The sequence below is a fragment of the Microcaecilia unicolor genome, chromosome 2, assembly GCF_901765095.1.
Source record: "Microcaecilia unicolor chromosome 2, aMicUni1.1, whole genome shotgun sequence".
NCBI classification, from domain to species: Eukaryota; Metazoa; Chordata; class Amphibia; order Gymnophiona; family Siphonopidae; genus Microcaecilia; species Microcaecilia unicolor.
In genome coordinates this window covers 118,047,470-118,072,614 of record NC_044032.1, presented here as the reverse complement: position 1 = coordinate 118,072,614, position 25,145 = coordinate 118,047,470, and the positions used below count along the sequence as shown (strand labels likewise).

General features: G+C 40.6%; 1 protein-coding gene across 1 annotated transcript in view; it reads right to left on the bottom strand.

Annotated features, from left to right (window-relative positions):
* AP3B1 (adaptor related protein complex 3 subunit beta 1) overlaps nucleotides 1–25,145 on the bottom strand; it is a 1,191,861-nt gene that overhangs the window by 36,494 nt on the left and 1,130,222 nt on the right. The window contains exon 26 of the mRNA XM_030193246.1: nucleotides 22,576–22,714. Coding sequence (XP_030049106.1) covers nucleotides 22,576–22,714 — 139 coding nt within the window. The remainder of the gene's footprint in view (nucleotides 1–22,575; nucleotides 22,715–25,145) is intronic.

The following is a 25,145-nucleotide window of genomic DNA, read 5'->3' as shown; positions in this document are numbered from 1 at the left end:
CAAGACCGCTGATTTGGGGGGTTTGGATGAAGAGAGGGAGTACACACTGGGGATACGTGGGTGGGACGGGAGTCTCTTCTCTTTGAGATTCTGTTTATAGTACAATTGTATGCGCTTATATTTGCAGTTTAATAATAGCCATGTTGTACGTATGGAGGGGGCAGGGGACAGAGAAGCATGGATGGATATGGATTGCAGGGCAGGGCTCAGGGAGAGAGGGGAATTACTGGATAGGGATGAATGGAGGGGCCAGGTGACAGAGGAGCATGGATGGGCATGGATTGGGAGGGCAGGGCTCAGGGAGAGAGGGGAATTGCTGGATAGGGATGAATGGAGGGGACATGGGCATGGATGGATATGGATTGCAGGGCAGGGCTCAGGGACAGAGGGGAATTGCTGGATAGGGATGAATGGAGGGGGCAGGTGACAGAGGGGCATGGATTGGGAGGGCAGGGCTCAGGGAGAGGGGAATTGCTGGATAGGGATGAATGGAGGGGACAGATGGGCATGGATGGATATGGATTGCAGGGCAGGGCTCAGGGAGAGAGGGGAATTGCTGGATAGGGATGAATGGAGGGGACAGGTGACAGAGGAGCATGGATGGGCATGGATTGGGAGGGCAGGGCTCAGGGACAGAGGGGAATTGCTGGAAAAGGATGAATGGAGGGGGCAGGGGACAGATGGGCATAGATTGGGAGGGCAGGGCTCACACTCTCTCTCTCTCATATACAATGTCTTTCTGACTCTCACTCTCACACACTCTGTCTCACACTGTATCACATTCACTCTCTATGTGCCACACAGTCACTCACACACTCGCTTGGTCTCATACACTCACTCTCACAGAGAATCTGTGTCTCACACACACACTCTCTCTCACACTGTGTCTCACATACACACTTGCACACACTCTCATTCTCACACACACACTCTCTCACAAACACACTCACACCCAGACTCACTCTCTCTCTCACACACACACACTCACACTTTCACTCTGACTCTCAAACAGTCACTCTCACATACACTCTCCCAAACATACACACTCCGAGGAAAACCTTGCTAGCGCCCATTTCATTTGTGTCAGAAACGGCCCTTTTTTACTAGTATGACATATCTCTAAATCTATAATCACAAAGAGCTCCTTGTACTAAGCTGCAGCCAAAGGAAACCCGTGAGTTTTACATGCGCGTCGAGACCCCCTTCTACTGCATCTGGTAAAAGGGAAGTCTCGTCTTCCTGCAGGAAATGGCTGTGTGGCAAGTAAAGCGCTTACTGCTTGGCCTTTTCGGGGTAAGCCCTTACCGCCACCCCGAGTGGAGGAGTAGCCTAGTAGTTAGTGCAGTTCCTTGTGACTGTGGGCAAGTCCCTTAACCCTCCATTGCCCCAGGTACAAAATAAGTACCTGTATATATGTAAACCGCTTTGAATGTAGTTGCAAAATACCACAGAAAGGTGGTATATCAAGTCCCATTTCTCTTCCCTTGAGGTGGCAGTAAGGGCTCCCGCGTTAACCCGTCAGGAGCGTTGTTGTTCTGTAGGACTGGCCTGGATTCCTTCCTTTGTTACCCGCATTGAACTGTATAGGTAATTGTGAAATACAAATACCGTAATGTAATGTAAAAAAAAACTAGCCAAAATTCTTGGAACTTCAGGTTATAGACTGACAAACGCCACACAATATATACCCAATATCACTGTACTTGAAATGACATAGGTGCAAATCATAGATGTGGCAATACAAGGAAACAGTTGACCATCATCACAAAATATCAATAAGATTGAAGCCGAGCGACTCTGGTGAAAATCTACAGTTGTGATCCCTGTAATAACTGGCACCCTTTCAGCAATATCAGGACCTAGAACCAGTGGCGTAGCAAGGGGGGCTGCCACCCGGGGCGGTTCGCCGTTGCCCCCCCCCCCCCCCCGGGTGCAGCACGATGACACCCCCCCCCGACCCAGTGCCTACTCTTGTCAACTCCATCCAACCAGCTCCCGCACCCTACCTTTAAAGAAATCTCAGAAGCCATGGCGAGGCGAGGCACAACGCCTCGCGCCTGCATGTAAAAGAAGTGTGGATCGTCTCATTGGGCCTTCCCTCACTCTGTCTGTCCCCCCCTTGCAGAAATAGGAAGTTGTGTCAGCGGAGGGTGGGACAGACAGAGTGAGGGAAGGCCTGATGAGACGATTCACACTTCTTTTACATGGAGGCGCAAGGCACTGCACCTCGCCACGCCATGGCTTCCGAGATTTCTTTAAAGGTAGGGTGCGGGAGCTGGTTGGACGGAGCTCAGGGTAGGCACTGGGTCTGTGGGTGTTGATACGCCGAAGGGGGGGTGTCATCATGCTGCACCCGGGGGAGGGAGCTGGCAGGAAGCACCCCCCTTGAGCTGACACCCGGGGCGGACTGCCGCCCCCACCCCCCTTGCTACACCACTGCCTAGAACAACATTTGAACACATTGAGCATTGATTAAAATCACCATCTGTCAAATATACAAGCCAATCCTGCATCAATACCTCTGAACATCCTAGGTTCTTGGGAAAGACACAATATTTAGAGTGCCAAATCCAGCCAAAGCAGCTCTTCGAAATAACAACAACAACAACAACAACAACAACAACAACAACAACTGGGGTAATAAACAAAATGATTAAGACTTCTCTTCCTGGCTGCAATTTATATTCAGCTTTCTTTGTTGTTGGTGTTTGATTTTTTTCTTTTTTTGTGTGTGTCTACACTATATTCCTGCTCCTCAGAACTACTACTACTATTTAACATTTCTAAAGCGCTACTAGGGTTACGCAGCGCTGTACAGTTTGGTGCCATCAGTACTCTTTACCCTTCTTCCAAATCCCATCTAGTCTAGCCATCATGGCAAGTGTCCTCAACCAGTGACCAATTCTCGATCCTGATACACAGGCATCTGGGTTTTGCCATCCTGGCCAGTTTGGTGTCACTATAATCTGATGGCTGAGAGTTCCTCCTGCAAGGCTATGAATGCTGCTTGAATTCCCTCACATCACAGTTCACAATGATTTTCTGTTTAGTTTCTCAGGAGATTTTAGGGTATCATAAAATCTTTCTTTGGAGGTGGTGATAGGGGTAGAAGGCAGGAGAACATTTTTCTCCTGCTCCTTTGGGCTTCCAGCTATGTTAGAAGACAGTTGGGATCCACCACCATGGATCTTCATTAGCAACCACCAGTGAATTTTCTTCTATTTTACATTCCCTCTCAACTCACTCAGCCCAGACATCGCAGCAATAATTCTGGACTGGGATCCAGGCACCACAGGTCCTTCCTGTAATCCTGTAATTGCAGAATATAAATCTGGGACCTCCTGTTTTAAGATTCTCTACAACAAGCTCTACTAGTCCCAGGGCAGCCTGTGGTATCAAGTCACTGGATGACAACATCTCCAAAGGCCTTGGTGGTAGAAAGTGACTCTGATACTGAGTGAATCATCACCAGGAGAAAGCAAAGACGTTTTTCCTTCCTAATTTTCCAAATTTACAGTCATACTTGAGAACAGCTCAAGTCACTGCAAAGACTAACAGAAAGCAGTACAATTTGAGATTTAGTACAATCAGAAAGAGTCACTTGGTTAATAAGATCATTTATTGGATTTATCAAATCATTTACCAGTACACACTTTGTTCAGTGCAGCCGGATTTCATGTCAACAAAGACCAAATACACAGTGCTATTTCTCTTAATAAATGGCTTCATGCTAAGTTAACGCCAGAGGGAAATTCTCTGCTGACCCAGGCAAGCCTCTCTATCAAATGTTGAGTCACCGGAGAAGCAGAGATGGAGGGTGAAATCCTTGAACTCCCTTTCCACTTGCTTATGGTGTGATAGTACAAAAAAAAAAAAAAAAAAGAGCAGCAGTCCAGAACAGTGTAATTCCTATCATGACATCTTGGCCCTCAATTTTTAAGAGTTTACCTATAATTTTCCCTCCTTATTTCCCCTTCTGTTTTCTCTCCAACTTTTCTATTTTCTCCTTATCTCCTTCCATTTCTTTTCTGCTTCTCTGCATACTTTCTTTTACTAGCCTGCTAATGATTTCAGCTACCAGACTTGTGCATTCCGCTACTCAATCCCAATCAGCCTTTGTTGCAAGACCAACTTCTCTCTATCATGTGGGCCACTTTCTGAAAAAAAAAAAAACCCAAAACAAACCCACACACACACACCTCTGCATATAATTGGCCAATACATTAAGTATAATGCTGGCCTGGTTATAAGGATCAACAGATCAATGTGTAAATTTATAGTGAGTGAGTTTTGAAATAAATACAGATACCATTTCAACATTTATATTGATACATACTCTAACACTGACCTACTAAGTATTTGCTAACTTGCTCTTCTTTATGGCTAAATAACTTGTGCTCACAAAAATTTGGTTCATTCTAGTCAGAACAGCAAAGATGGAAGCAATTCATCTGGCTTTTCTTAAAAGGGTGAAATAGTAGGGTAATGTCACAGTCACAACCCCAGAGCCTTTGCAAACTGTCACGGACTCAGGGATAAATGTGAGCTCTTGGCCCACTGCCAACGAATGGCAGTGGCAGGCGAACCTTCCAACCAGGAATGGGCTAAGCAGGCAGGACTGGAACAGACTAGAAGTGCAATAAGCACACAGACAGGAATGGGGTACACAGGAACTGAGCTTGACTAGGCAGGACTGAAACAGACTAGAAGTGCAAGAAGCACACAGGCAGGAATGGGATACACTACAGCAGAGCCAAGTAAAGCTAGAGAAAGGGCACTCAAACGGGCTGCAAGGCTGAACTGGAACCCGTGCACACCACAGCCCTCTCATACAGGCCACAAGGTTGAACTGGAACCTGTGCATACCAGAGCCCTCTAATACGGGCCGCAAGGCTGAACTGGAACCCACGCACAACAGCAAAAGGCAAAACAGAAGGCATGTACACAAAGGCAGCAGCAGACTAGGCAAGGCAGACTAGGCAGAACTCTAGGCAAGACAGACTAGGAAGAACACAAGGCTGGGCAACACGGCTACAAGGGAAGAGGGAAGGTACACAGAAGAGCAAGGCTGTGTCACACAGCCATTCAGATACAAAGAACAGAACAAACAAGCAAAAACCAAGGCAGAAGTGCTAACCCTAGCACACAGACAGATAAAAACCAAGGCAGAAGTGCTAACTCTAGCACACAGACAGACTGATAAGAACCAAGGCAGAAGTGCTAACTCTAGCACACAGACAGACTGATAAGAATCAAGGCAGAAGTGCCACACAGGCACACTAACTAGGAAACAAGACAGAAGTGCTACACAAGCACACCGACTAGGAAACAGGGCAGAAGTGCTACACAAGCACACTGACAAACCTGGAGACCTTTGGCTTTGCAAAGGCCCTGAATGAATGTCCTCACCTTCCCTATGAGGGCCTTCACTGATGATGTCACGACTACAGGAAATAGGCTTGAAACACACAGAATACCAGAGTGAGGCTTCAAGCCCACAGAACACCAAACTGAGGCTTGAAACACAGAAGGAGTGGTAGCGGAGGCAACAATACAAGAAAAATACAGACTGGAGACATCTTTGAAGCTGACAACCGGGAGACAAGGTGAGATTGAAAGTGGGATCATAAACAGAGTTGTGACAGCACTTTTTGTTTAACAGTAACCTATTTAACTTTGCAAGTCTTTGAAAATGAGCCTCCACGTGTGTTCCAAATGCATGATTTTATACTTTTTCACAGTGAAGCTTATTTTCCAAACTTTTTAAAAATTTTTTTACACTATTTCACCTTTGATTATTGGATGCTCTCTGAACAACCTACAGCGTCTTTCAGACAGAAAACTAACAGATATAGAGGAGAAGGTTCTAAGTAAAGGCCTATCATTTATACCTACGCCTAAATACAATGCTTTCAAGACCAGAATAGAATTTTTCAAATTTATACGCAAACTGAAAATTATGGAATTTTTTTCAAAAAAAACATCAGAGTACAATGACCAATCAATAGTGAAGAATAATAGCAAATGGCTCCCGCCTGGCAATACTCACCATTTGATACAAGCTTACGAAACAGTCGTACTTAAGGAAATAGCAATGTTAGAAAAGCAAGGTAAGAAAAGGGTGTTCTATAACGTAACAAAGGAAGAAAACGCTGCTATTAAAAAATTACAAAAAGAACACAATATCATCATTAAACCAGCAGATAAAGGTGGAGCCGTAGTAGTTATGAACAGAAAAGATTACATAGATGAAGTACATAGACAGCTTAATGACCAGACCTTCTACAAAGTGTTGAGTAAAGATCCCACAACAAATATCCAAAATGAAATTTTCTCACTGGTTGAATTAGGTAGGAAAGCACAATATCTGACTGAAAAAGAAGCTAGTTTCCTAATGGTCAAAGAACCAATTATACCAACCATATACATTCTCCCAAAAATACATAAATCCCTGTCCAGACCCCCAGGCAGACCAATTGTATCAGCCTGTGGCTCTTTACTAGAACCATTATCAATTTTCACTGATAAGTTTTTACGTCCTTTGGTTCATAAAATTCCTTCTTACACACGTGATTCTGCTGACATTATTAACATGTTAAATAAAATAACTCCGAGTAAAGACATGCTTTTGGTTACTTTCGATGTAGAGAGTTTGTATACTAACATCCCACAGAAAGAATCAATAGAGATTATTAAAGAAAAATTGTCTGATCAACATGTACGACCTAGGATACCAACACAACTCATTGTTGAACTTGCCACAATAGCACTTACCAATAATTTTTTTTGCGTTTGATGGCAAATATTACCAACAGATCAAAGGTACAGCAATGGGTGCAACATTCGCACCATCCATAGCTAATCTATATGTAGCCCAATTTGAAGAAAAATTCATTAAAAAGAATAGATATATAGACCATATATACATTTGGAAGAGATATATCGATGATATTTTCATGATCTGGAAGGGCACAGAGAAGGAGCTTAAAGATTTCTACAACTGGTTAAACACTCTTGATACCAATCTGAAATTTCAAATGCAATTTGATGAAAGAAGAATTCCGTTTCTGGACATCAACATAAACATAATAAATAATAGGTTCACTACTGATATTTACCGTAAACCCAGAGATGTGAATAAATTCTTGCACTATGAAAGTTGTCATAGTAGAAGTTTGAAAGCTAATCTACCATATAGCCAGTTTTTACGTTTAAGACGTTTATGCTCAGAGCAGAGAACATATATGCTTCGATCTCAGGACATGTCCAGACGATTTAAAGAAAAAGGTTACCCCTCAAAATGTATCAAAGAGGGATTTCATAAAGCATCTGATAAGTCGAGAGAAACACTTCTTAATCCCATACAGAAGACGAACGAGAATAAAATTGTCTGCACATTACCATTTACCAATATGTCAAATTCTATAGTTCATATTATCAAAAAACATTGGCATTTGCTAGCAGGTTTAGAAGTATTTCAGCAAAAGAGAGTAATAGTTGCATATAAACGTGAACGTAACTTAAGGGACCTTCTTGTTCCCTCTACACTACCTAGTACAACCACTACATTGAATCATTGAATCATTTACCAACAGGCCATTTTCCCTGTGGCAATTGTTCGGTTTGCAGCGTTAATATTAAGACCAGGAATCTCTATATACCATCAGTAAATAAAGATATACATCTCCGACAATTTTCAAATTGTAAAACTAGTAATGTCATATATATTGCTATGTGCCCCTGCAAATTGGTCTATGTAGGGAAAACAAAAAGGAAACTAAATGTTAGGATTATTGAACATAGAACATAGAAGTGCAATTAAACGAAAATTAATAGAAAAACCATTAGTACAACATTCAATATTATTGGGCCATAAATTTGAGGAATATAGATTCTGCGCCATTTATGTACATAAAAATAAATGGAGAGGTGGACCAAGTGATATTCATTTATTACGGAAAGAACAGGAATTTATTTTTGAACTAAACACCCTTCATCCACATGGGTTAAATGGTGAAACTGATTATTCTGTATTTTTATGATCTTGTATTTACATTAGACATCCATCGTAATAATAATTTTTATCTCTGTTTTTTTAATAAACTATGGCACCCTTCCTATATAATTTTTTTATATATCTTTTTCATTTATCTATTATTCATTTATTTTTTTTCTATTTATAGATTTATTATTCATCAGTTATTTCATAACGTCGCAGCATTTCCATCTATATAAGCATTTTGGTTGCAGATAAAACATTATGACGTCCTTCTTAGGCACCTTTTAATAATTTTTTTAATTTTTTGTATCATCCTAAGACACAATAAACATGCACAAGAGGACAAGCATTTATTTTAGTCTGGTGACCTTTGACCTCTAGTTGCGTTTTTATTATTTTTTTATTTTTTATTCTCTATTCTCCATTTTTTCATATTGGCTTTCTTTTATTATTTATTTCAGTCTGAACATTTCTACCTCCTATCATTCACTCTCATCCTCTTTCTACACATTCATCTGGCACAACATCGTATACTCTGATTGGTTGTCAATCAGATTCTCCTTGATAATGATATAAGTATTTTTTATCAACTAAACTTTCCAAAAATAGAAATACTTTTACCCAATTGATGACTAACATCGTGCATCAATAAACTTGTATTAAAGGTATTTTTTGACGATTTTTATCTGTATTCCTAGCTTACTTGACCTTTGATCTTTCTTCTTTTAACTCACTTCCGGTTTCGCCACAGCGTTTTTTCGGTATGTTTGGAAATAAGAGGCTGTCCGTATGACCTCAGGTAAGTTTGATTTTTATCACTGCGCTTTTGACAAAGCAAATATACCATCACCATAAGATATAGCCTGATGTCCATATTTAAAATAAAGTAAAGCGTTTCGCTGCGGGTGACGTCTATTCCCCACCGAAACAGATATCTCTATTCCCCCAGACTAAATAGCGCGACGCTGTAACTGTTTTAGAAGCTTTGGAACCTTCCTATTTAAGTTTAGGCACACATAGAGTAACGCTATAGTATATCTCTCTCTAGCAACATAATTATGAAGCGTTGCGATTGACTTTTAATCACACAAATTAGCTTTGGTTCCTTTTTACTACCGTGGATGATGTATGTCTCCCATTAGAACAAATATCCCCATTTATTTAGACCAAATAGCGCGATGTTGTAATTGTTTTAGAACCATTAAATTCAGGCACACGTAGAGCAACGCTATAATGATCTTCAATCACACATACCGGTTTTAAACACACATTTTCAAATATATATTCCTATTACATTGTTTTTAAACAGGTTTACAACCAATGGTTTCTGCATTTCCAGACGAGCTGTTTTTTTCAGAATATAGACTGTACACGTGAGTCCCTATCATTCTTCTACCATACCCATTTTTATATCTATATTTATATTCATATTTACTATTATTATTTATATCTACTTCTATTTTTATTTTCATTTTTCTCTTCTTTTAGTTTTTTCTGCAGTAAAATCTCTGGTTTGATGGTGGAATACCACTATATAGGTGGGTGCCTTACGAATTATATTATTGAGGATGGCTGTCTGATGTCTCAATATGTTATGTCTGTATTTATTTTTCTGTATATATTGTTTATATGTTTCTCTCGACACTGTATAATTATCCTTTTGGAATTCTGTGACATGTACCTGTATATATATGTTGTAGATATATTAACCATTTGTGACCAACATATACGTTTTCAGATCGTTCAACTGCTATATCCTTTCATTATGAACAATGAGGTTGTGGGATTTTGTGGGATTTTGATGTTATAGTTTTTAATGATATTTATTTATATGTAACTATAGATGTATATACATATATATATTGTATGTCATATTGTTTCAGATACGATACTCTATATCTGTTTTTAATGTGATATTTTTTATTATTTTATGTTTCTATTTAGATGTTAAGACGCATAACCTATTATTTATTTATTATTTTCTAGCCCCTGAAGCAGCCCAGTAGGGCGAAACACGGCCTGTGTCGGGCTATGATATGTACATGTATATGAGTTTTTGTATACATATTTTAATTCTGTTATATTAATTAAATACATCTCGGTTTATCAACGATCTGCTTTGTACTGTTTCCACTTTGGAGTTTGCAGATCGTCTGCCTCTTTGTTTTCTTTGAAAATGAGCCTCCACGTGTGTTCCAAATGCATGATTTTATACTTTTTCACAGTGAAGCTTATTTTCCAAACTTTTTAAAATTTTTTTTACACTATTTCACCTTTGATTATTGGATGCTCTCTGAACAACCTACAGCGTCTTGTGCTAGAAAACACATTTGCATGGTTTGCATTGAAGTCTGCTTGCCGATGTTTTTCCATGTTTATTAATGGGAATAGTAGACTCCTGATGCAGGCACTCTCACCAAAACATAGCTGTTTCAAGCCTTGTTCGTTAAGTTTCAAGTTTATTGGTACTTGATATACTGCCCAATGAGTAACTGTTCAGAGTAATTTATAATAAAATCATATGTAAAACAAGAAGAGCAATAGTTCACAGGTTCACAAAATTTCTCAGGTCACGGTGCCCCTAGGCTACACATTTCTTCTCAAGTCTCCCCCCTCCTGCCCCAACCCCACAGCATTGAGTCCTAGCTTTGCTGGTGGGGATGCCCATTGCCCGCTAGCTGAAGAGGTTCACTGCCTGAGGTCCAAGCTCCATGCTGCTTGCGTAACAGAGTAGCATGTTTCAGCTACCAGCACCTGCATGCCCATGCATGCCCTCCTTCTCTCCCCCCTTCCATCCAGTGTCTGCCCTCCTTCTCTCCCCCCTTCCATCCAGTGTCTGCCCTCTTTCTCTATCCCCCTTCCATCCGTTTGCTCTCCCTCTCTTGCCACTTTTATCTAGCCTCTGCCCTTCCTCTCCCTCGCTTTCAACCAGCCTCTGCCCTCCCTTGTGGTCCCCTTCCAACCAGCCTAAGCCCCCTCTCTGTTTCTCCCCCCGATCAAGCATTTGCCTCCTCTCTGTCCCCACTCACCCATCCCTGCTACTGCTGCTACTTTTCTAGATGAGCAGCAGAAGCATTGTCGTCAAAACATGCTGAAGCCACCTCGGGCCAGACTCTCCATACACATGGCTGCCTGCTGTGCCCCAGAACAGGAAGTAAAGTTCATTGGGGCAGGATCATCAGCCACATATCTGAAAAGTCTGGTGCTGCGTGGCTGTAGCTTGTTTTGCTGCTGCTCATATAGAGAAGCAGCAGTGGCAAGGATGGGTGTGTGTGGGGGATGTGGGAACAGAGAGGAGTCAGATGCTGGACTGGGAGGAGCAGGACCAGAAGCAGTTTGTGTGATGGCGGGAGGGAAGTCAGGATTTGCTGTGGCACCCCTGAGAGTTGCTGCAGCACACAGTTTGAGAACTGCTGCAGTAGTTGATTGTCCAGTGTTTCTCTCACTTATGGAAGAATGAATCAATTCTCAATTTATGTGGTTTTATGAATAAATTAAATGTATTTATTTATTACACTTTCGGAATCTTTGGTAAAGAGTTTGGAAGAGGAATGCAGTGAAGTCAGTAAGCAAACCATTCTTCTAATTTGTACAAGTTCCCTTTCATTTTATCCATCCTTCCCAGCATATTCACTGTGTAACTGATTTTAGTATCATCTGTGAACAAGCATATATTTCCACAAAGTTCTTTACCAATGTTGATAAGAAAAATACTGAAAAGAAACAGTTCCTGTGACAAGTCCTGGGGAGTTCCACTGGTCACTTTTGCCTTTGTTGGTATGGACTTCATTTACTATCACACACTGTGTTCTGTCACTTAACCAGTTCTTTATCTTTTTTAAAAAACATTTATGCATGCAAAATTAAAGTTTACACTCAAATATAATCATGAATGAAGGAAATACAAAATATATCATAGACATTAACTAGGAAATAATCAAAGAGTACTTTTAGATCACAATAAAAGAGGCCAAATAAGGAAAAATTAATATAAAGCAGGAAATAGAACCAAAATAGAGGGAATGCAGAAATACGTCAGCTTAAGTAACAACATTTGGGGATTATTTTGCCTGTAAAAAAATTGTTTTGGGTCAAAAACTAAAAAAATTGACCACTAAATGTAATAAAACATCTACATGGAAATTTAAGTAAGAATGACGCTCCCAGGGCAAGGACTCTTGGTTTAAACTCCAAGAATTCCCTGCATCTGACACATGTCATCCTAGAAAAGTCAGGAAAAACTAATTGCTGGACTCATAAACAATTCAAAAACATGCTTAAAATAAAGTTGAAGTACAGTATTATGGTCTTGTTCAAAAGCAAATGTTGCTAAGAGTGTAGTTTTCACTGCTATAATCTCCAAAGTCAAATTCAAATCACCTCTTGACCACAAGCTGCTCCTCCTGAGTCCACAGTAAAAAATAGATATATTGCCCTATAACAACAGGGGGCAAATAAGTTTCAGGCATGCAAAGAACCTCCTTAAAATATTTTTTCAAAATGGTACTAGGACTATTTCATTCTCAATCTGGCATGGTACCTGTCAGGGCTGCCCGCTTTCTCCCCTTTATTTTTAACATACCTGGAGCCCTTCCTACACTCGATCTGCATGGAGTCATGATAGGTCACTGTGACATCTGTGTTTTGGCCTTTGCGGATGATCATTTATTAACGTTAACTCAGCCTCAAGCATCTTTGGTGCGTTTGATAGATTTGGTGGATGAATGTCACTTTTATCCAGGTTTTACTCTAAATTTGTCTAAATCTGTAGTGTTGCCTTTCCAAGCTGAAGTTTGTGCAATTCTGGGGTGGGACCCTTTCCTTTAATGTGGGCTGATGGGCTTATTAAGTATCTTGGTGTCCTTATCCCACAGGTTCTCGCTCAATTGTACAGATATAATGTGGATCCCTTATTAGCTACTACTAAGACCACACTACGCATTTGAGCATTGGGCATTCCTCTTAATCTTTTTTGGGCTACATTGCCTTGTATAATATGGTGTTTCCAAAGTGGGTCTATGTTTTTCAAATGTTGCCCCTGGTTTTTTGCTGAAGCATGACCACCAGCTGATCCATCTGCTTAATCAATATTTATGGACTGGTCGTAGGGCCTTAAGGCTCTTACTCGAGTATTTACAGAGATAAAGGCAGTTTAGGATTATTAAGTGTTAGATTATTTTCTTTGGCTTGTATGATGCGCCATATTAATGACTGCTTTCATAATGTTGATCATTTTTCCTTTACACAAGCAGAGTTCTATTTACTGAAGCCACATCATCCAAGCTCTGTGTTACATCTGCACTCGAGACTCTTGGGCAAGTCTTTTCAGGCATATTCAGTTTACAAGTCAATGTGGCTGACATGGTGCTGAGTGTGTAGGGCATTTCATTTGTCCTATGTGGTTTCTCCTTTTTTGCCTATTCAGGGCAATGGTGCCTTCTTGCTGGGGCTGACATCTGCTGCATTTCAGACTTGGAAGGCTAAGAGTTTCTGTTTTTTGTTTCAGTGTCTTACTGAGACTGTGCAGATCCATACATTTATGCACAGAATATGATTTGTCAGTTATTGATGTTTTTCCTTACTTACAGCAATGTCATTGTATTCTTACCCAGCATGCTGACTCTTACTCTCTAAGGTCCTCGAAACAATTTCTGAAACATTTAGTTTAGACGTTCAATTGCAGGTACCGCTGCAATACCATCACAGATCTTTAAAAGATATCATGCCAGCATTTAATTTTGCACCGCAGGCTCAGAAATGGACCACAGATTTGGATACTCCAATTTCAGTGGAACGGCTTCAACGTAACCTACGTCTTCATCACTCTCTCATGTCTAATAGTTACACTGGGAATTATAAAATTAATTGATGATGCGTCTTTACACTTCTCTCGATCAAGCATATCAGGCTCAATTTGGAGTCAGATCGATGTCGAAAGTGCGGCCAATCTGCTGCCACTTCGGGACATTTATTTTGGATTTGTTCTTTGATAACTGCATTTTGGAGGACGTTTGGAGTTTATATATTCCACCTGTGGAATTCCCGTTGGACATCGAAACCTCCTGCTTTATTTACGGTTTTAGATCTGGAACATCCCATTCCTAAAGGATATATTAGCTTTGTCTACCACTCTGTTTTAATGGGAACAAAGTGCATATTTCAATGTTGGCTGCTTCCCGACCCCCCTTTATTATCTCACTGGAGGTTTTAATGATAATACAAGCCGCATTTGAACGTTGTGAGGTCACGGATATGGACTCTCCAGCTGGATGTCATCTCGCCAGTGTTTGGGTACTGTTTTGGACTTCTCTAACACCAGTAGAACATAGCCAAATCCTTAATACCTAGAACCCTTGCTCTTCATATTGTGGTGCCCAGTTGACTGTATTTGTACCTTCATTCTTTCATACTCACCCACAATGGCTAGTCAATTTTCTAGGTCTATACATATGTACGTACACCTGGGTTTTTGTTTTGGGGGGGGGGGGGGGTGGGGGGGGATAGGGGATGGTAGGTGTGGGATGGTATTACTTGTGCAACTTGCTTGTTTACCTGTGTATTTTGTCACCCATTTAGAAAAGAAAATAGTTAGACTCTGTGAAGACAGATGTTGGAGGCTTGTTTTGTATTTCTTTCTTGCTATAATTTAAATACAACAAAAATTATTAAAAAAATATTTTTTCAACATATCAACTGCCGAAATCAAAGGAGACTTTGAAAAGTTCAAAAAAACAAATTGCTTTTCCTATTTTGTTTTTCTAAATATTCTAGTCTCTTCCGCAGTGCATCTCTTTCCTTGATAGTTTCAGGTAATGACTGACTACAAGAATGAGTACGTATTTATTTTGTTAAATTTGTATGTCACTATTTGGTGAAATACTCTCTTATTTATATGACAACTCATTTTTGAACAAATATTGAACATTCTGTTGAGAATGTGCAATATTTGCATACATTGGATGTACAATGGCTCTTTACCGCTATACCACAAATGGAAGTGTTGAGATTGTGAGAGAGATGGGAGCAATGGGTAAACCCCCAATTAGTTCCAATATAATTTTTTAATACAGACGGTAAGGGCCCTGTTTACTAAGGCGTGTTAACATTTCTACAATTAGCGTGCCCGCTAACCGTTTAGGCGCTTATAGGGTTATTGTAGGTGTGTACACAGTTAATGCGCGTTAAAAATGCTAACGTGACTATAATGTGGCTTAGTAAACAGGGCCCTAAGTGCGTTTCAAGAATTTTTTTTTTTTTATAGAGAATTTTATCTGCAAGTTTCTAGCACAGTGATGGGGGAGGTGTCTGCCCCATCTTTGGCTAATTTGTATAAGGGGGATTTTAAAAAGCAATGGGTAAAATCTTTGTTTTTCCCCTCAGTGTGTCATCCAGTGATCATGTTTCATACATGATGCATTTTATTGTAGAGTGGTATTTGTTTATCCTTTGTATCCTGGCTGAATACAAGGAATGGCAAGTCAAATGCAAAGCGCTGATAAAGAAGGCAAAGAGAGACTTTGAAAAGAAGATTGTGTTGGGAGGCAAAAAGACATAGTAAAAACGTTTTTAGGGATATCAGAAGCAAGATGCTAGTAAAAGAATCAGTTGGGCCACTAGTTGCCTGAGGGGTATGAGGGGCACTCAGGGAAGATTAGGTATAGCAGAGAGATTAAATAAATTCTTTGCATTAGTTTTCACCGAGGAAGATGTGGGAGAGACCAATGCCAGAAATGGTATTCAATGCCAATGAGTCAGAGAAACAAACAAATCTCTATAAACATGGAAAATGTAATACGGCAATTTGACAAATTGAAGAGCAGCAAATGGCCTGAATCAGATGGTATTCATCCCAGAGTACTGCTAGAATTGAAAAATGAACTTGCAGAACTTTTGTTAGTAATATGTAATTTATATTTAAAATCAAGCATTGTATCAGAAGACTGGAGGGTGGCCAATGTAGCACCAACTTTTTAAAAGGGCTCCAGAGGTGATCTGGGAAATTATACAGCGGTAAGCCTGACGTCAGTGCCAGGCAAAATGATAGAGACTATTATAAAGAACAAAATTACAAAGCACATACATAAGCACAGATTAATAAGACAAAGCCAACATGGATTTAGTCAAAGGAAATCTTGCCTCACCAATCTACTACATTTCTTTGAAGGGGTGAATAAACATTTGGATAAAGGTGAGCTGGTTGATATTCTGAATATAGATTTTCAAAATGCATTTGACAAAGTATGTCATGAAAGAATCCTGAGGAAAGCAGAAAGTCACGGGATAGGAGATAATGTCCTATTGTGGCTTAAAAATTGGTTAAAAGATAGAAAACAGAGGTCATAAGTACATAAGTACATAAGTAATGCCACACTGGGAAAAGACCAAGGGTCCATCGAGCCCAGCATCCTGTCCACGACAGCGGCCAATCCAGGCCAAGGGCACCTGGCAAGCTTCCCAAACGTACAAACATTCCACACATGTTATTCCTGGAATCTTGGATCTTTCCAAGTCCGTTTAGTAGCGGTTTATGGACTTGTCCTTTAGGAAACCGTCCAACCCCTTTTTAAACTCTGCTAAGCTAACCGCCTTCACCACTTTCTCCGGCAACGAATTCCAGAGTTTAATTACACGTTGGGTGAAGAAACATTTTCTCCGATTTGTTTTAAATTTACTACACTGTAGTTTCATCGCATGCCCCCTAGTCCTAGTATTTTTGGAAAGCGTGAACAGAAGCTTCACATCCACCTGTTCCACTCCACTCATTATTTTATATACCTCTATCATGTCTCCCCTCAGCCGTCTCTTCTCCAAGCTGTATAGCCCTAGCCTCCTTAGTCTTTCTTCATAGGGAAGTCGTCCCATCCCCGCTATCATTTTAGTCGCCCTTCGCTGCACCTTTTCCAATTCTACTATATCTTTCTTGAGATGCGGCGACCAGAATTGAACACAATACTCAAGGTGCGGTCGCACCATGGAGCGATACAACGGCATTATAACATCCTCACACCTGTTTTCCATACCTTTCCTAATAATACCCAACATTCTATTCGCTTTCTTAGCCGCAGCAGCACACTGAGCAGAAGGTTTCAGTGTGTTATCGACGACGACACCCAGATCCCTTTCTTGGTCCGTAACTCCTAACGTGGAACCTTGCATGACGTAGCTATAATTCGGGTTCTTTTTTCCCACATGCATCACCTTGCACTTGCTCACATTAAACATCATCTGCCATTTAGCCGCCCAGTCTCCCAGTCTCGTAAGGTCCTCTTGTAATTTTTCACAATCCTGTCGTGATTTAACGACTTTGAATAACTTTGTGTCATCAGCAAATTTAATTACCTCGCTAGTTACTCCCATCTCTAAATCATTTATAAATATATTAAAAAGCAGCGGTCCTAGCACGGACCCCTGAGGAACCCCACTAACTACCCTTCTCCATTGTGAATACTGCCCATTTAACCCCACTCTCTGTTTCCTATCCTTCAACCAGTTTTTAATCCACAATAGGACATTTCCTCCTATCCCATGACCCTCCAATTTCCTCTGTAGCCTTTCATGAGGTACCTTGTCAAACGCCTTTTGAAAATCCAGATACACAATATCAACCGACTCCCCTTTGTCCACATGTTTGTTCACTCCTTCAAAGAATTGAAGTAAATTGGTCAGGCAAGATTTCCCCACACAAAAGCCATGCTGACTTGGTCTCAGTAATCCATGTCCTTGGATGTGCTCTGTAATTTTGTTTTTAATAATAGCCTCTACCATTTTCCCAGGCACCGACGTCAGACTCACCGGTCTATAATTTCCCGGATCTCCCCTGGAGCCTTTTTTAAAAATGGGCGTTACATTGGCCACCCTCCAATCTTCCGGTACCACGCTCGATTTTAAGGATAAGTTGCATATCACTAGCAGTAGCTCCGCAAGCTCGTTTTTCAGTTCTATCAGTACTCTAGGATGAATACCATCCGGTCCAGGAGATTTGCTACTCTTCAGTTTGCCGAACTGCCCCATTACATCCTCCAGGTTTACCGTGAAGTCAGTAAGTTTCTCCGACTCGTCCGCTTGAAATACCATTTCCGACACCGGTAACCCACCCAAATCTTCCTCGGTGAAGACCGAAGCAAAGAATTCATTCAGTCTCTCCGCTACGTCTTTGTCTTCCTTGATTGCCCCTTTTACCCCTCGGTCATCCAGCGGCCCAACCGATTCTTTTGCCGGCTTCCTGCTTTTAATATACCAAAAAAAATTTTTACTATGTTTTTTTGCCTCTAATGCTATCTTTTTTTCATACTCCCTCTTGGCCTCACGGTTAAATTGTCAGTATTCTCAATAGAGAAAGGTAGATAGTGGGGTTCCCCAGGGGTCTATGTTGGGAGAAAATATTTTAAATAGCTTACAATTAAAATAAAAATGTAAAAGAAATGTTGAGTCCTGCTAACTTGGGGAAGCCATTTTGTGAGAAATTAACTGGTCATTACAAGTATGGTGAACACACAATGTGAAATAGAAGGAAATGTGGTTAATCCACTTTGTTCCCCCCAGCTGATTTTATTGTTATGTAAACCACATAGATGACTCAATGGATCACTTGTAGTGTATCAAGTGCTGGAAAATAAGTAAAATAAATACATGGAAAAAATATTTATTGCATAAAACATGTTTATATATATAGTAATGAGGTTTTTTTTGTCCATGTCCAAAGCTATATATATTGGCAAGACAACGCGTGTTTTAAAGATGAGATTGATAGAACATAAATCCTATTTAAATAAAGGAAAATGGAAGCTCTATTGGTAGCCCATTTTATTAATGAAACACATTGTTTTGAAAATCTTAGGTGATTGATTTGGTAAAAAGTTCAGTGCCAAGGTGGAAATTTGAATAAGTGGCTACTGCAATTAGAACAAAGTAACATTGATTTTTCAATGTAAGATTTTAGAGCCAGATTTGCACGTTTTTTTAATTAAGTCATTTGGTCCCAGGAAAATTAAGCAGAGGAGGTATAAAGGTTATGACAATTTTAATAAGTTATTACTGTAATTAAAAAGCATGTATTTCATTAGATCTTTGATCTTTGAGGTTTGAGACAATTATGCTGTGGAGGTATGAAGGTTATTGGACGTTTATAATGTCTAATACTTTATGTCTAAGTATTAAATGCTTTAACTTCAGCTGTGAGGAGTAACACAGTGATCTGGATATGATATTAAAAACAGCAGTGACATCTGTTGCTTGAGGTGAAGTGAGAAACAGGTGGCTGTGCAGAAAGTCAAAATATATAAATATTTTCTGAGAGACTTCTAGTATGCTACTGAGCTGAGAGGCTGCATGTGACTGGGGGCTCTTGCTCTTCCTGGATAATCTAGCAATTTATTTGTCTCTCCAGGACATCAGGAGGAAAATTCTTGTTTAGCCTGTAGCAGAGACAGTCAGGGAGGTTGGGGTGTCAAGTACACCCTATTTGAAGCCCCAGAAGTTATGCCCCTTAAGCCTCCCAAACAGCCGTGTGAAGCTCGATGGCCAGACTCACCAAAGATGATGTCATCTGGAAAGGAGACTGCTCACCAGCTTTCTGGTGCCCTAAGCAAAGCCTTGGCCTTGGTGACAGCGACACTTGAGGATAAGCTGAACAAATTACACACGGTGTTGGAAGAGATTCGAGAGTGTTCTGACTCCCATGCTCTAGCATGCTTAGGGTGGGGCAGGGACAGGGGCGGTCTCTGCCCTGGGTGCCGGCTTCAAGGGGGTGTGCAGAGCAGGCGTGTGGCTGTCTGTTCTACTGGTGCCCTGCCATGGAACAGAAAGTTGACATCAGAGGGGGCAGGAGACCAGCAGAGCAGACAGATGCGCGCCTGCTCTGCACCTCCCCTTGCTTGCACACTGTCTGGGGGGGGGGGGGGGGGGAGGTTGTGTGAAGCTCCACTGGGGAGGGATTATGTTTGTGTTCCACCCCAGGTGTCATATAAGGTGGATATGGTGCTGCTCCCATGCAAAGTGTCTTGATGACTGTGAGGCCTGGATTTCGGCCCAGGAAGACCTCGTGGCTCAACTGCAGGAGAAGGTGACATGGCTTCGCTTGGACAACGACCTCCAGGCGCGAGCTGAAGACTATGCCAGGACGAATAATGTGAGGCTGACTGGTTTGCCGGAGAAGGTGGCCGAGTCAGAGCTGTGCCGTATTTTTGAAACCTAGCTACCTGAACACTTGATGGTTTAAAATCAATGTGTCCCCATTGTGTGTGAGCATGCTCACAGGCTGGGCCAGCAGACAGAAAGGTCACTGAGGCCCCCACTAGTGATCACCAAATTTCTCAACTGGGCTGACAAATGACAGCATCATGTGGGCTTACTGGAGGCATGGGGCTTTGGAAGGACATAAGCTGTTACTGTTTAATGATTACTCAGCCCAAGTGGCCCAAAGTCAGAAGAAAATGGCCCCCCATTTGTGAAGAACTTCATAATCGCAAAATCTTATTTTCTTTACACTGCCTGGCCAAATTGTGGGTCAGGAATGAGAGTAAGGTCCTCTTCTTCACTTCAGGCCCAGCAATTTGTGAACCGTTTGCCCCAGTCTACCTGATCGTTGGGTGGCTGGCAGCTTGGAATTAAGTGGAGATCAGTCTCTGCTTCTGAAGGATTTACTGTATGTTGCTATTTTACTTCTTGGTGTCTATAGCTCTGCAAATTTCTTGGATTGGACCCCATGGTCTCACCACTGTTGTCACTTCGTCTTAATCCAATGTTTCCCACTAGGCTCAGATTCTAAGTGTTTTGCTACCTGGGCTACAAAGGGTATCCACTTTTTGCATCAAGTCTTACAGGATGATGGTTCTCTTAAATTGTTTGAGATATTGTGAGATGAATTTCACCTACCTCCACAGTCAGCCTTTTTTTTTATTTGCAACTCCTGCACTATGTGGGCAACCTGGACAAGACCCACCTAATGGGGCAGACCTACAAGTCTTTGGACACAGCTTTGACCCTGGAGTCTCAGAGGAAGGTCCTGCTGATATATCATCATCATCATCATCTCAAGGACACTGCTCCTCCTCCTAATTTTGCTCACCTGGAGCAGGTGTGGGCTGTGGATTAGGCATTCCTTTGCCAGAGGGATGTCTACTGTCTGGTCTTGTTAGTCTGCGTAACCTCATGGACCATGTGTCCTATTGGGAACTTCAGTATAAAATAAACTTATGCCTATATTATTCACCACGGCGTGCATTTCTTATGCAGATCTGAGAGTCAGCTGCTTAACTTAAGTGTGGTCAACAGGAGGCAACCCTTGGCCATATGCTGTGGAGTTGCCTGGGAGATCCAGTCTCTGTGGCAGAGGGTGTTTGATTCCATTTCTGGACTTTGGTCACAGTGGGTGTTCGCCATGCACTGTCTCCTTTTTAGATCCCCCCTTGGAGGTGGCCCCTCCCAAGTGAAGGGCGTTCAGATTTATCTGCTGGGCAGCCTTGATGATACTAAAAGTGATCCTTTCTGCCTGGTTATCTCGGACCCCTTCAACTGAGCAAATGTGGAGAGGAACTACGATTATGATCCTGTCTAAGGAGAGGAGTTGTGTCTCGGAACTGGATTTCCTGGCGGGCTGTCAGTTTCAAGCAGTGTGGGAGCCTTTTTGGACTATTCTAACATCTGCTGCCCACAGCAGAATCTTGAATTGTTGACAGTTTTCATGCTTTGGTTGCTTGTCTAGGAGTATTTCTGGCTTGTCCCCAGGGGTTGGGTGGGAGGGACATATTTGATTCTGATTTTGTAAAGTTGGAATGTGTTTTGAGGTTACCTATTTGTTGATGGTCTTTAGTTGTCAGCTATTATATACATAGTCGTAGTTTCATACGCAGTAAAAATGATTAAAGATAAATATTTCCCTGAAGCAGAATCTAATGAAACACAGGCTTCTATTGGGAAGAGAAGTCAGGTAAGTGTACACATTTTTGTAGTATGAAACAATGATTTGGTAAAAAAAAAAGTATGTGAGCATTAGTATTGCAGGAGTAGGAGTGGAGTTTTTCAGCCAGTGATTAAATGTCACAGCTTGAACTCACTCTGTATACAGAGACAGAGCTGTGAAAGTTCTGAGGCCTTTCTCCTCTTATGAAACTACACAGTGTTTGGATAGAAGCAAATTTATTTAGTGGGTGAATTTGATACTTTGTCAATGTCATTATACTGTTTTAAGGTTGCACACTGATCAACAAAATCATCTCAGTTTGTTATAACCGCTATAAAAAACACCAGACACATTCTTATCCAGAGTTATGAAATGAATACTGGGATATTGTTCAGGCTGCCAGATTGGCTTATAAAATCTCAGCAGGGAAATTTTTATAATCAGGGGGCATCATAAGGGTTCTGGCCTGTGTATAAATGGACGCCTTCAATCTCAGATGTTGCAGCATTCACAGTTCCACCACTTGTACTTCATTCTTCAGGTTATTCTAATGAAACTGTGCCTAATGCCAAACATCTGACCGATCAGGTCTTTGAAGTTTTGTTCTATTAGCAGGATACAGTTTTGACTTTATAAATCACATGCAAATCCAAATTATTGATGGAGATAAATTTACCTGTATATATTGTCTTGTCCAGAAGGAACTACACCAAGATTTGCCACATTTACCATCTTCTGAATAAGTATTTGGGGTGTAGAATTTTGAGGAGCAACAGTAATAGTAGCAAAGCTCTCATTCATTCCTGTCAGCTTCCCTGTAATATTAAGCAAGAAAATCAGCATATTCATTTACACATACTTTGGCTGCTGAATACACTTCTAATAACTTTTAGGTAGAAATATGAATATAAAGAACATACACTTCTGACATATTGCAATTAAAACTGTAATAAAAGACTAAGGGCCCTGTTTACTAAGCCGAGCTGTAGGTGTGCTGTTTAGCGCGCTCTAGAGACACCCATTATATTCCTATGGGTGTCTCTAGCATTAGCGCGCACTAAAAGTTTGTGCGCCTACAGCACAGCTTAGTAAACAGAGTCCTAAAAGATGAAAAAAATTCAAAAACGCCATAATTAGGGTTTGATATATAGAAAATCTAAATGGACGGAACACATTCTGTATATGATTTATTATCAGAAGTAACACTTAGAATAACTTAGAGAAATAATAGATCTCAAATAAACTTGTTAATTTCCAGCCCTTTTTCTTTAAAAGAGGATCAAAAGTATTTCATTCATGAGATACAGAACAAAACCAACATTCTAACTCCTGTTACCTATCTATATGTTCCATCTTTGCTTATACCCTACGCTGTCTATTAAAATGTATTATTACGCATTGTGTTGACATTGTAAGTTGTCTATTGCTTATGCTTGATTTATTCTTACTGTACATCGCCTTGAGTGAATTCCTTCAAAAAGGTGGTAAATAAGTCCTAATAAATAAATAAATAAATAAATAAATAAAATACTGGGGGCCATGTTTACTAAGCCACACTGTAGGCATGCTAACTCTTTAGCACACGGTAATGATAGAGACACCCATTATTTTCCTGTAGGTGTCTCTAGTGTTAGCACATGCGCTAAAATGTTTGCGTGCCTACAGCATGGCTTAGTAAACAAGGCCCTGGGTTCTGTTCATTTTCTATACTGTCAAGAACTAAATTAGTGATGCATAATACTGTGGTTTAAAAATAGATTTGAAATGACATATTAAATAAACTTTTTCTTGCTTTCTAGTTTCTATTCTTAAAGACCAGTATTTGATCATTTTCAAAATTATATTTGCTCCACTATTTGCAAATAAGTTTAGGGTGTACCTTGACATATGAAAAATATGTTTCTAATTCAAATGACTGAGGGATGAAGAGCTGGTGATAAGACCAGAACTAAAAAGAGGAAAAATAAAAATAAATGGATATTTAAAAGAAAATAGGTTAAAATGACATCTTAAGCACAAATGATTCAACTCTTGTTTGTTTCTGTGAAAATATTTATTCCACTACAATAAACTGACTGATTTTAATAGTGAAATCACATGTAAACAAAATAATCCACTTTCCTTTATCACACTGAACATTTTTGTCTGACTTGATATGTACGATAGAACTTGATCATACTTTTATCTGTACACATATTTCCCTCTACAAATTTTTTGCTCCAATTGCTATTTAAGGGGTCCTTTTACCAAGCTGCAGTAAAAGAACCCCTGTGGTGGTGTTGGCACACGGGTTTGCCACGTGCAGAAGACCCCTTTTACTACAGCAGGCAAAACAGAAATGCTCAAGTGATAAGTTATCCAGAAAGACCAGACAAACCACAGATGGTAAGAGCACCAAAAAAGTTTTATTGGGACCCTACTTCGGCCGAAAGGCCTTCTTCAGGGGTCTGAACGGAGCATAGACATTACAGACTGTAATGTCTATGCTCCGTTCGGACAGCACCAGCGATAGTCTCATCTCGTGAGAACTTTTGGAGGAATATCTGTATATGTCAATTTGAAGACCCCTGAAGAAGGCCTTTTCGCCAAAACACAGACCGTGTAGGGTCCCAATAAAAAACTTTTTTGGTGCTCTTACCATCTGTGGTTTCAGTCTGGTCTTTCTGGATTTCTTCCGCTTGTTTTGTTGTTTTTGTGTCTCTTTGCGGGAGATTTGGACTCTCTTTGTTGCTCAAGTGATAAGTTAAGCACTTGCTGCATGGTCATTTCCTGGGGAAGCCCTTACCACTTCCTATTTAGGAGGCGGTAAGGGCTCCTGCACTAACCTGGCAGTAACCGGGCACGATTACTGCTGGGTAAGTCCCCAGCATTAATAATTACTTTTTGAGCACCAGAAATGGAGCATGGCACACACCAGCATTACTGGTTTCTTAATGGGAGCCCAAGAGACTAGAGCCAGTATATGCCTAATAGTAATAGATTAAAAAATGAGGCAAGTGAACAAAATATTTACTCTGGTATTTAAGATAACTGAATAAGGAAGGCACATGAAACATGAACAAATGGATAATTACGGATGAAGCCTTGACGACTAGTGCTACCGTCCACAAATTTCAAACATGATGTAATTCAGATCATTTGTGAACATGCTGATTTTTAAATATGTATTCATTTAAATTACAATACAGCATTTCATGTTAACTCTTGCAGAAACACTGATATGAGAAGCTGGAAGAACATGGCATC